Raw genomic sequence first — 12,433 nt, 5'->3', positions numbered from 1 at the left:
TCTCGGAAAGCCAACGAGACGACTTGAGGGCAATTGTTCGGGACTTCAAACCTGTATTTTTCGACCGACCAGGGAAAACAACTCTAATTGAGCACAATATTTAGTTGTCGAGCGAACAGCCGGTCTGCAGCAAGCCGTACCGCGTCTCGCCACGGCAAAAGGAAATCATGGAAGCCGAGATCTGCCGCATGTGCGAACTGGGTGTCATTGTGCCCGGAGAAAGTGATTACACTTCCCCACTTATCCTGGTTGAAGTTCCAGGTAAGGAACCAAGACCTTGCGTGGATTATCGCCGGTTAAATTCGGTAACCCTAGACCAGGGCGTATCCAATACCGAACATCGAAGAAAGAGTCGAGACGGTGGCAAATTCCATCTATATCTCCACTTTAGATTTAGTGCGAGGGTATTGGCAAGTACCCACTGACCGAATGTGTGTCTCGATATGCAGCATTCATCTTGCTATTACGAACATTCCGTCCTGTGATGCTGAGCTTCGGCCTAAAAAATGCTCCCTATTGCTGTTCGAGCCTAAAGGATCGAGTGTTGCACGGGTTGAGAGATTTCGCCCTTCCTTACTTGGACGAAGTGACGATTTTCTCCAACACCTGGGAGGTGCATGTTAATCATTTGCACATATTCCTAGGTCGGCTGCGCGACGCGGCTATCACTGTCAGAGCGCGGAAGTGCCCTTCGGAGTGTGCTAGTGTGAGCTACTTGGGTCATGTCGTGGGGCGCGGCCAGCGTAGACCTTCCGAGCTAAATGTTGCTGCCGTTTCGGAATACTGGCGTCCAACTACAAAGTCAGAAGTAAGGGCATTTTTGAGACTTGCGGGGTATTATCAGCACTACGTGAAAAATTACTCTAATCTCGCTAGCCCTTTGATAGATTTTCTCTGCAAATCAGAGCCAACGATCATTTCGTGGGATGAGAAGAAAGAGCAGGCTTTTGAGAGCCTGAAACAAGCCCTGGGAGAAAGACCTGTGCTTATGGCCCCTAATTTCTCTAAAAGCTTTATTATAAATGTGATGCGAGTGACCGTGGCCTAGGAGCCATACATTGCCAGGAGGATTCTGATGGGCAAGAGCGGCCCGTTTTATATTTGAGCCGGAAGCTTAGCGTCAGAAAGGAGGTGTGTAATACATCCAAAAAGGAGTGCGCTTGTCTGGTATCGGCTGTTGATAAGCTCGCTTGTTATGTGTCCGGGTCACCATTTATTGTTGAGACGGATCATTGCCCTCTGACCTGGTTACACACCATGTCACCAAGAAATGGCCGTCTACTTAGGTGGAGCTTGTCACTTCAGCACGATAATTTCTCTGTTCACTACAAAAAGGGGAAGCTGCATACAAATGCTGACAGACTTAGCAGAGCCTTTTAGGCTGCAGCCTATGCTTATTCGAGAGCTTAACTTAGAAGTTAAAAGGTTTAATGCTACGTTTTCATGTATACTCTTGTTTATAAAGTTATTTTAGCACATTGAAATTGATTGATAATCCCTTACGGGGGGACACTATCGTGTGAAGGGTATCTGCCACGCGTACGTCAACGCCTGGTACGTTCGCTTTGAGCAGGCAGAATGAATGCAAGGTGCCCCACACACACAACATTCAATCAATATGGAATTTCAATTCCAGTAGCACACAGAATTCGTCGTCCCTAACTACGTGTTACGATCCCCCTACCGCGTTACCAAACGTCTGTGAGGCGATCGTCTATACGCTAGCGTCGGGGCGCTTACAGTACCGGTAATGTTAGTCGCGGATATCGTCCCCACCCGGTCTGTGGTCCGTCCGTCGCAATCCGGTCGTCGTCAGTCGTTGCTGGTGTCCGGCGTCACCAATGCCCCGGCTGACGTGACGAAGGCACAGTCGCTGAGTAGCTGTCGCGCTTTGGCAGAGCGACACTCGTGCCCGCTGGTGCTCCTGGTGCGCGCGGGCCCAGCTTAGTTTCCTAGACAGGACGGTGACTGGCTGCAGCCAGCCTTCGCGTGCCCACGTTCGGTGGCGTGAACGCTGACGTGTCCTGGTGGTAGGTCCGGGCCAGCGGTAGTTCCTGAGGCGGCGGTCAGCTGCTCGCCGAGCCTGGTACTCGGGCGGGAAAGTCACTGCAATGCCTAGGTGCTGGGGCAGGACCCAGAGTGGCGCTCTCTGGCCGCCTTCTTCTGGAACGCTGCGCCCTGGCCACCACGTCCTCTGCGCACCCATTCTCCAAGATGGCGGCTCCATGCGCTCGCCTCACTTCTTCCTTTTTGCAATCCTCTCTTGCGTGCCTTCGATCGTAGTATCACTTTCTCGTGTTCTTTCTTTGTTTGCGGTTGTCACTCCTGACAGTATCGTAATGTTAGTGTCACCGATTAAAATCAGCCTCCTGATCGTTCGAGAGCCTACCGCTGCCACTCGGATGGGCTATCATTGCAAACCAAGTGACACAGTTTCACTCAGAGCGAGACAGGGCGAAAGATAAACTTTCTTCAATCACCTCAGCTGTGCCTGGCCTGCCCGAATGACTGTTGGGAATTGCTTTGCAATTTATTCTTTAGCTGTTTATTCTCTTTGAATGTGTCTTCTTTGAGATCACTATTTGTAGAGGTCTGTATCACGCGCTCTTTATCGGGTGCGTTCCGTGTTTAGTACAGTAACCTTAAAGGGGCTGTTGAGAGCACAGAGGGGGTTTAGAGCGTTTGCCTTCATAGAGTTTGGTCTGGCATTGTGGAGAGCATTGGGAGGGTGCTCACTTTCGCCGAAATGGTTGGCATTGATTTTCGTTCATTCCGTGAGCTTTGTCAGATCCAAGCAATGAAAAGACCAGCGGATGAAAGGGCGGCAAAGCCATTCCCTTAACCCCATCATGGACATCACTCAATCAGCACATTGCATACATTGAGCTGCGTCGAACAGCTCGACTTCTGAATGTATCATCTGGCGCCGGGGGTGCTGTTGTGCCATCGTACGTGCCCATCCATCATCAAGGTGACGGGAGCTGCCATAATATACGTGCCTATCATCGAGGCGACAGGAACTCCCATTTATCCACGACGAATCAATTCGACGCGGGCAACTTCAAGCAGCCCCGGCCATAATTGCCAACTGGCCCCGTCTGGGTGCTATCGACGAGTCACCAAGGGGACCACGACGAATCAATTCGACGCGGGCAACTTCAAGCAGCCATCATCATTGCTACGAGTCATCATCACCACGAGTCAAGAATATGACGCGGGTGACGTCAGCACCCGCCCGTCTGGGTTCTGTCAACGAGGAGTCGCTGCCAAGGGGATTTAAGGAAGAACCGGCCCATTGTTAGGACAGAGAGTCGCCACCAGCCGCCCAGTCGGTCTGATGCGCTCTTACAGCTACATGTACGCTATTACCCACTATCTGTAAATATTGTATAAAGCTTTTCGTTTCTTCTTCGTCTGCTGGAAGAGTCTGTCTATCTTCCTCCACCCCGAAGTCACAACAATACACACATGACAAGCCTCGCTTACCCCCATTTTCTCAACAGGGGAAGGGCTGGTGATTTTTCTTTTCCTTATGCTTTTTTCACTTTTTAATAAATTAATTTTATTCAGTAGCTTTCATTTTTATCCAGTAGCGTTCATTTTCATTCTTTTCCCATTCAATTTTTTTGTATTCGCATTTAATCGTAGCCTCGCTCTTCGCTCTCAGTCCTTACCTTGCCTAAATTCCGTTTAGGTCAGGTTCCGAATGGCACGGCGAGCCACGAACATTCCTGTGCTTATTTATTTATTTTTTTCTGTTCCCTTCCAATGGAGAACGCCTTGTGTATTTGTCGTGGCTCGTCTGGCCAAACCTTTTCTCTTCATGTCTACTGTGACAATTGGTGTGAAAAAATCATCTGGCATCAAAAAGAAACGAGAAAAAAACGCAGATACATCTTTCCAGGAAAAGAACCTAAGATTATAATAAAGATGGCCACATGAGACACTACTACATGGTTTGATATGCTCTTTATGCAGAAAATTAATATAGGGAGCAGTCATTCCTAGTGACTTGTGCTGCACTAGCAATAAAATTTACCAGAGTGATCTCATGGGAGTTGGCGTGATCGGTAAAAAATTCAAATAAATATTGCATGCAGTATAACATATATACTAAGGAATGGCCAGTGAATGCTGCGTGAAAACTAATATTGAAATGCCGTTCTGTTTGACAGGCCGATATTTACGGGTCTATCAGAACTGCTAAACAATGTGGCAATGCTTGCAGCTTTGAACTGACGTTAACCAATCTTTAGAGATGTACAGCCAATGATGGCATTCTAACGGCAGAGCCGGCCCAGGATAGCCAGCTGAGCCGCCCAGCTTAGCTATTAGCGGGCATTCACCGGCGAGGCAGGGTCTACGCTGGATGTCTGTTACAGTGGCTTTGTCAGCACTGGTATTACAGAGGCAGAGGCGGGCCCTCGCAGCCCAGCTAGTGCCGGCTGAAAACCATCATCGGCCCTAGTTGGCCCCATGTAATGTGCTGCCTGGGAATGTTCCGTGCTTCTCCAAGTTTGGCGATGAATCAGGTCAAACACATCATGCAGCTGACAAAAAACTATAATGTGGTCGTCTTTGCTGGACTCTTCTTAGCAAAATGGCGTACTAAGGAACACATTATATTTATTCTCTAATTATTTATAAATAAAAATGGTACTGTACTTATTAAAGTATGCTGGGCCCTAATGGGTTAAAGAAGCAGGATACCCCACATGAACATATAATACACAAGTTTAGCGCAGTAGAAGAAACATGCAACACATGCACCGACACTTCAAAGATGCGAAATTATGTGGGAAGCAACGTCGTCAAAGGTACGTGGGAACATACTGTTAGGTTACCACAGTTTGTCTCTGTTTTCAGATTTGAATATGATGCTCTGTGGATGGCATTGGAAAAAATCGTAACCGGCAAACACTCAAAAGCAGTCATTTATACAGACTCCTTGAGTGCACTAAAGGTGTTTAATTTGAAATGTGCGCACGAATCCTTCATAGGAAATATTTAAAACATGTCACAAGTATGTCAAGGTCAATCCATCTGCTTCTGCTGGGTCCCAAGCCACGTTGGGATTCCAGGAAATGAAAAGGTGTTTCGAAAGTAAAGTGACCAGTTAGGGAGTTAGGGACGGGCTTCAAGCTGTTGGCCAAGTGCTGATCTTCAAATGGCAAAGCGAATGGAATTTGGGAGAAAACAACAAATTGCAACTTACTAAATTTGTCCTTGGTGAATGTAAGCATGTTTCCATCAAGAACGCTTCATCGAAGTAATGTGCCGACTTTGAATAAGGCACACATCTCATGCTCGATTACTTATTGAAAAAGGAAGAACAACCAACATGATGTAACTACTAGGAACCATTAACAGTGATGCACATTGTAATCACATGTCCACATATCCAACCAAAGAAGAAAATGCTTCTGCGAATTATTCAAATTACACATACCTTTACATCCCGCTTTGATTTTGGGAGATGAACCACTTGTGCCTCTTAGTCCTGAACTTCACCCAGAGAAACTGGTTTTATGAATAGGCTTTAGAGCAACACAGCTTTTGCAGCCTCTACCATTGCTTTTTCAACACCTTGTGTCTTGCACAGCATGGCAAGTAAATTTTCTGCCATTAAACCCGATTTAACTAAATTTACCTGCTAGTGCTATTGATTTGCATTGAGCTTTGCAGAGGGAGAGATTTGTTTAGGTTTATTGCAGCTCCACAGCAGCGCAGCACGCGCTGCCGTGAAGGCACACTTCATGCAATGTTCTCCGCCATCCTCCCCTGCCTGTTGAAGCTCTCGTCTCCCCTCCTTCATAGTCGCTCGTTACCTCCTCTTTATGGGTCAGCGTTTTCTGCTCTACCAATTAGCTAATAGTGCACACGGCACCATCAAATTAGAACTTGGATCAGGATAAGCTGCGCTCAACGGCCCAGCAGCATTGCCGAAAAGGGGGGAACAGAGTCTGTGGCCGAAGATACGACGTGGAGTTGTTTGTCAGGGAAAGGAGACTATCTTTGTAAACATATTTGAGGGTTGTATGCAGTTATTTCCGTGGGTTACACACGCTTAATATTTAATGCAAAAGCATTACATGCCCCATTACACGAAAATCCGGCAGCGGCGGCGGCACCGAGCGATCGTACCAGAAATGGCCGACAGCAAAAACTCGAAAAAAAAAAGCTTGAATTGACGTCGGATTCCTCAGGGAGGTTCTTGTAAACAAAGTAAATGGAGGGCTTCAAAAAGGAAATTTTGTGAAGTTCAATCTGGGGTGAGAATCGACCCCGGGCCTGGAAGGTGTGGAACGAGCACGCTTCCCCAATGACACAGCGGATCCGTTCTAGTTGACTAAAGTGCGTGCATCATTGAGCACGTGACGGTGCAGCTAATGCGGAGGAGGTAGCGTCACGTCATTAGTGTATAAAAAAAGCGTTTATGTTCAATTGAACGCCGCTGAGCGGTCCTTTGAGTCCTGAACTCATCGCAGGCAAGCGAGCACGTTGACACGCTTGGCGTGTCTTAATTTAGCCTTACCGAGGTGTAGTTGAAGTGCAGGCGAAAGCTTGCGTAGTAAAAAACATTTTACCAAAGGGACTATAATGCTTTCAGATTCCCGCACATAAGCAGTCTTAAGTGTGACTGCCAAAGTTTCTGTAATCTCCCAAATGAATTGCATATTTTTTTTTTCTGGGCTATTCTGAAAGGCAGTGCGGGTTTCACATGTTGGCAGGTTATATGCGGGAAAACACGGTATGTCCTAGCTGGATCTTTAAAATCTCAACTTGCGAAACGTTGCCATATTTCGACCTGTGGTCAAGAAGAAACCCATTGATGATGTCTCATATGAGAAATTTATCATGCCAGTGAATCACAAGTTTTGCAAATGCCTAACACAGCGTTCAATGCTCGATTGCTCGTTGAGGATCAGAGAGGAAGCTGGGTCGAAGCTTTTTGACACATTCCTCTAAGGGTTGTAGAAGTCCCTGAAAGTCTTCAAACACTCCAGATTCTCTCCACTTCGTAATTTTCTCACTTTCAGAAAAATCAGTCACAAACAGTCATGCATTCAGGTGCAAACATATTGAGTAAATCAAAAAGGACCACTACGCGTCATTTGTTCCATCTTACTTGCAATCACCCTCAAGACCTCCCAAAACCAAAAAAGTTAAATAAGTTCAACTTTAGTATCTGTGTTCTCTTTTCGCATTTTTTAAATACTACTTTTGTTTCATTTGTGCAGCATCGAGGCCCTCTACTTTTGCATCAACAGCCAGTGGTGACTCTCGAACATTCTCACAAAGGTCCAAGGTCAAGGAACACCTGCGAACCCACACAAGCAAGGATCCATTACAGTGCCCTTCATGCTCTCGCAGCTTCTCACAAACGACCCGCCTGAAAGACCACCTGCGCAGTCACACAGGCGTCGAGAAGCCATATCAGTGCCCTTCATGCCTTCGGAGCTTCTTACAAAAGTCCCAACTCAAAATTCACCTGCGGACCCACACAGATGAGAAGCTGTGGCAGTGCCCTTCTTGCCCTCCAAGATTCATCCGAAAGTCCGGCATGAAAGACCACCTGCGCACCCACGCAGGCGAAAAGCCATTTCAGTGCCCTTCTTGCCCTCAGGTCTTCGCACGCAAGGTGAGCCTGAGAGAACACATGCACACCCACACCGGCGAGAAGCCATATCAATGCTCTTCATGCCTTCGGAGCTTCTCACGAAAGAACGAACTGAAAACCCACCTGCGCACCCACACAGGTGAGAAGCCATGGCAGTGCCCTTCATGCTCCCAAAGCTTCTCGCATCAGTCCAGCTTGAAATACCACCTGCGCACCCACACAGGCGAGAAGCCATTTCCGTGCCCTTCTTGCCCTCAGGTCTTCTCACGAAAGACCAACCTGAATGTCCACCTGCGCACCCACACAGGCGAGAAGCCATTTCAATGCCCTTCTTGCCCTCGTGTCTTTTCGCGCAAGTTCAACATGGAGGAACACATGCACACTCATACAGGCGAGAAGCCATATCAGTGCCGTTCATGCCTTCAGAGCTTCTCACGAAAGTCCCAACTGAACACCCACCTGCGCACCCACAAAGGCGAGAAGCCATCACAGTGACCTTCATGCCCTCAATGCTTCTTGCTGAAGCAACACCTGAGCATTGATACAGGTGATCGAGCATACTGTTGCGCTGTCTGCTCCAAGCCCTTGCGCAGACTGATTACTTGAGCAGACATAAGAGAACACAGCACCATGAAACTAGATTAGGTCAACAGCCATGTGGAACTAGTGTTTCAATTAAAAATCTATAGCTATGGTCTGTGCTCAAGTACTCTCATACGCTCTCTTTCACTGACAGTGGTTAGCATTGCTGAGCACCAAATTAAATTTTTTTCGCAGTGCCAACTATACAGTGCAATCTCATTGGTACGATCTTCATGGGAACCGGAAAATAAAGCATATCATCCGAAAATCGTATCATCCAACGTATTATCCAACTAAATTGTATTATGGGGGGGGGGGGGGGAATATATCATCCCGAAAAACAAATTGTTGCGGCAAGTAGGTCGGAGAAGAAGGAGCACAGCGTGACGGGGGCGAACGAGAATGACGGCGGGAGGGAGAAGGCGAGCAGGAGTAACGGGTTCGTGTGAGAGGTGTTGCAAGGTAAGATGATGGGTCAGGCATCGAAGGAGCGAAGGAAAAAGACGAGCTAGAGGGACGAGAGTGGTAATCAGAAGAAAAGCGCGTCAAAGAAGTCCATCGACTCCACTATGCCAGTGGAGCTCCGTCGAGGTAGAAGAGAACGTTGGCAAGCATAACAGTCGGATCCTACCTGTGACTGGTGCTGACATGTTTGTATAAGCGGTACCGGCCTATAAGGTACGGCCAGTCGTCGACATCAGGACTGCCAACTCCGGTGAAAACACCAGGATCCCAAAGGGAGGAAACAGTGATGTAGGTCGGAGCTGCGGGCGAAGACGCTTGCGTAGATGAAGTGCCGGCAGCAGGAGCCGATGTTTCAGTGGCGCCGTTTCGACCGCTGCGACGCTCCATGACGTGTAGCGTAAAGTCCATATATAAGAAAAGTACCGCCATCTTTTGATCAACGCCGCTTCCCTCTCTCCTGTATCTCCGATTGGACGATGATAGCGCGTGCGCTTTCACTTCCTTATATTTAGTTTTTTTCCGTCTCAGAGCCATGTTGAAAGTCCTCTGCGCAGTCGCCGGCGGTGGCGCGCGCCCGGCCTGAAAGCTTCAACGTGGACTTTCTAGGTGCGCCACAGTCGATTTGCTTTCGCAAGCAAAAAGTAAAGAAAAAAACAAGCGCTTTAGGAGAGGAGACGGCTGAGGAAAGAGTAGATTGTGGTACTTTTCTTATATAGGGACTTTAGTGTAGCGGGAACGTCCACACCTCCACCAAATAATGTTACATGTAACTGATGCCCAAGGCTATTTAGACTTTATTTACAGGGAAGATAACGGAGGCTAAAATGGCGACGCTATATCATGCGGGAACCTGTCGTCTTCTTTCTCCTCAGTGTAGCGACACTGTGGCGGTGGCTGTTCCGTATCAATATTATGAGAATCATTTTAACGAGGTTCCACTGTAGTTGTTTAGCTAGCGAACGTGTTTATTTTTCACCCTTAGTCTTCTCGGAAAGTGCGCCAGATGGCGCTCGTTGTCTAGGGAGCGTTTTTTATCGTCAAGCAACAAACTTATAGGCCAGCATGCCGTTTCCTGCACTGGACCCTGAAAGTTTCTACGGGCGCAAAGGTATGTGAACTTGCATGGAACCTTTTTCGGATTTAACACACAGCGCAGGAATATATTGTACTGACTAGATTGGCAAAAATTCGCTGTGGATCGACTTGATGCTGTTTTGCGATTTTTAATTATGGTGGTCCCCTACACTGACCACCGTGCATGAGGTTACAGGTGGGGTCTCAGATTCTACAAGCGAAATTCAACATAAAATCAAATTTGATGTTCAAAACATTCCTTTCAGTTTGTTAGGAAAATATTCCGTCTAACACTGAAAGTTATGTTCGGCAAGTGTATCTCCTTCGGCAAGTGTGGCTCGGCTTGGTACGAACTCGCGCGAGCACTAGACACCGCTCTTCAGCTTAGCGACGGGAAAGGATCAGCACTAAGTACTTGCCTCCCGCACGAGCTAAAGCACTGTGCGCGAGCTCAAGTCCTAGTCACAAAGGTGTCAGCGAACGAGAGGAAAGCATGTACGTACCCTGTGCTGGTCCCGGATATAAGAGTGGCACACTCAGTAACGTCAGCGCCACCACTGGAACCGTTTGGGAGCGGGCGGGGATAGGCGGCGCACGGCAGAACAGGTGAAGCACGCGCTAGAGTGGCTAGAATAGGGGAAGGGTGATTACCGCCCGGCGGCTCCTATGGCAACCGCCGTCGCCACCTTGTGATGCATCCGCCGAGGGGCGTTCGCACTCGTTTATACATCGAGCTGAGCGCCCAATACGAATTGGTCTGAGAGTTTCTCCCGCTTTTTGTAAAAAAAATTGTGCGAAGTTTCGTGCGGTGGTGACACGTGCTCAGGGATGAGCCGCCGTCAAAGTCACTGTTTTGTGCCTGGCTGCACGACTGGTTACAAATCGTGCAAAAAGAAGTCGCACTTTGGGCACCGAAAGACGAGGAGAAGTACCGAAAGTGGCAGCGCAACATACCTCGAGCCGACAAGCCACTCGAACGATATGCCGCTCTGTGCGAACTGCATTTCGATCCGCACTTTGTGTCGCGTCACTTTGAACACATCATCAATGGTGAGCTGGTGCGCCTGGAAAGGAGCAGGCCATTTCTACAGTCGGATGCGATACCGACGGTCTTTCAATGTTGCTTAAAATATTTTATTCTTGGTTCTTCACTCTTGTTTTCTCTCGGTTGTGCACAGTTGTTATTGTTTCTCTTTTGTGTATGCGCTGCGTCAAAATCGGTATTTCTACCTTTGCTGTATGCGCATTACCATTACATGAGGGCTGCAGTAATTTTGTCTCTATTGTTGATGCTCCATGCTGCTGCTTTGCAATGTAAGGGGCGAGAACCTATCGACTTGAGCACTTAATATTTCTCCCTTTGTTATACAGATTGAAACTGGGCAAACAAAGCAAATAAGAATTCTAATGTTCTCATTATTATTTTAAACGCACCGTCAGCCTTTTTCGGCGTTCTCGTCAGATGTGTTCGGTTTATTTATGTTCCTTCAACCGGACCTGTTTTTTTATTCTTGTCAAGTATATGGTGTTCTGTTTGTTCGAAACGAATTGAAATTAAAAGTTTGAATTGAAATTAAAAGCTGGAAACTAATTGTTTCCTCGTAACATTTATTGAAGCGACACTTTACAGTACACGGCAACACACTGATTGATTAAAATTATGAATAATTACACCGTATTTTGCTTACAACATCCCAGTTTTTAAGAAATCGCGCAAACGTGAACTGCGAGAAGAAGGCTGTACACTCATTTATCGTAGCTTTGTCAGGTATTTTTCACCCAGTTCCCATCTTAGTCTTCAACTTACCAGTCTCGCTGTCGTCACGTCGAATCCTTGAAGTTCCTTTATACTCTAATAAACTCCCCACGATTCCCCCTAATACTACTACTTAGCAAATACATTGCACCTGCTAGACCTACAACCACCAGACATCACCATGAGTTGAATATGACCACTTTTCACCATCGTACCGATGCGTTTAAATACAGTTTTTTTGGCCGTTCTATAGAATTGTGGAATGCTCTGCCTGGTTACGCAAGATCTTTACCACTCGATGAATTTTTGTTGTATATTACTAATCATTGATGTTCAGTGCTCTTTGTTATGCTTTTCTAGGTATTGTATTTCCCCACTCCTGCGATAGCCCTTCGGGGCTGCAGTATGTTTTAAAAAATAAATAAAATATTGAGCGAGCCAAGGTAACTTTCAATGTAACAATCATCGGTGCATGCCAAATAAGGGCAGTTACATATATTTAAGTGAAATCAAATTACATCTTTCTTTAACGAACAACTTGGGGAATAAATTCATCTTTGCAAGCAAGAAGAGTTGTTTTTGTTCAAGCGTGCGTTTATAGACAGTAATTTGCGCATAAAATAAGACCGCAGTGAAGCAAAACTCGAGGCGTCTCTGCTTGGCCTCCGAGGTAAACATGCCAAGATGGCCTAGATTTCGCAAGCAAATGACATGTTATACTCGAATTTACAGGGCGCATATGTCGCTATAATGTTGCTGCGATCTTCACGAACAAGAGCGGCTGAGCAATATGTACCATTCGAGGTAAAGAAAAGGAAATTCGCATCGCGAATCGGGGCGCTTATTCGGCTAGTCGATCGTCGGGCCTGGTCGGGCGACGTGAATGCAAGCGTGAGCGCCGCCTTGCGACTGCATCTGAAACGCTCACGCTAGCG

General features: G+C 47.1%; 2 protein-coding genes and 1 long non-coding RNA gene across 4 annotated transcripts in view; 2 read left to right on the top strand and 1 right to left on the bottom strand.

Moving 5' to 3' along the window:
- LOC125945568 (uncharacterized) overlaps positions 1-8,013 on the bottom strand; it is a 38,066-nt gene extending 30,053 nt beyond the window's left edge. The window contains exon 1 of the long non-coding RNA XR_007467007.1: positions 7,913-8,013. This is a non-coding gene — a long non-coding RNA (uncharacterized LOC125945568). The remainder of the gene's footprint in view (positions 1-7,912) is intronic.
- Positions 1-8,327, top strand: part of LOC119453138 (zinc finger protein 260) — a 51,677-nt gene extending 43,350 nt beyond the window's left edge. The window contains exon 7 of the mRNA XM_049667565.1: positions 7,303-8,327. Coding sequence (XP_049523522.1) covers positions 7,303-8,116 — 814 coding nt within the window. The 3' untranslated portion in view covers positions 8,117-8,327. The remainder of the gene's footprint in view (positions 1-7,302) is intronic.
- LOC119453141 (gastrula zinc finger protein XlCGF57.1-like) overlaps positions 1-12,433 on the top strand; it is a 95,770-nt gene that overhangs the window by 17,352 nt on the left and 65,985 nt on the right. The gene's annotated exons all lie outside the window — the stretch shown is intronic.

The sequence above is a fragment of the Dermacentor silvarum genome, chromosome 5 (genome assembly GCF_013339745.2).
Source record: "Dermacentor silvarum isolate Dsil-2018 chromosome 5, BIME_Dsil_1.4, whole genome shotgun sequence".
Lineage (NCBI taxonomy): Eukaryota > Metazoa > Arthropoda > Arachnida > Ixodida > Ixodidae > Dermacentor > Dermacentor silvarum.
Note: the sequence above shows the minus strand (reverse complement) of the source record. Positions and strands in the feature narration are given on the sequence as shown.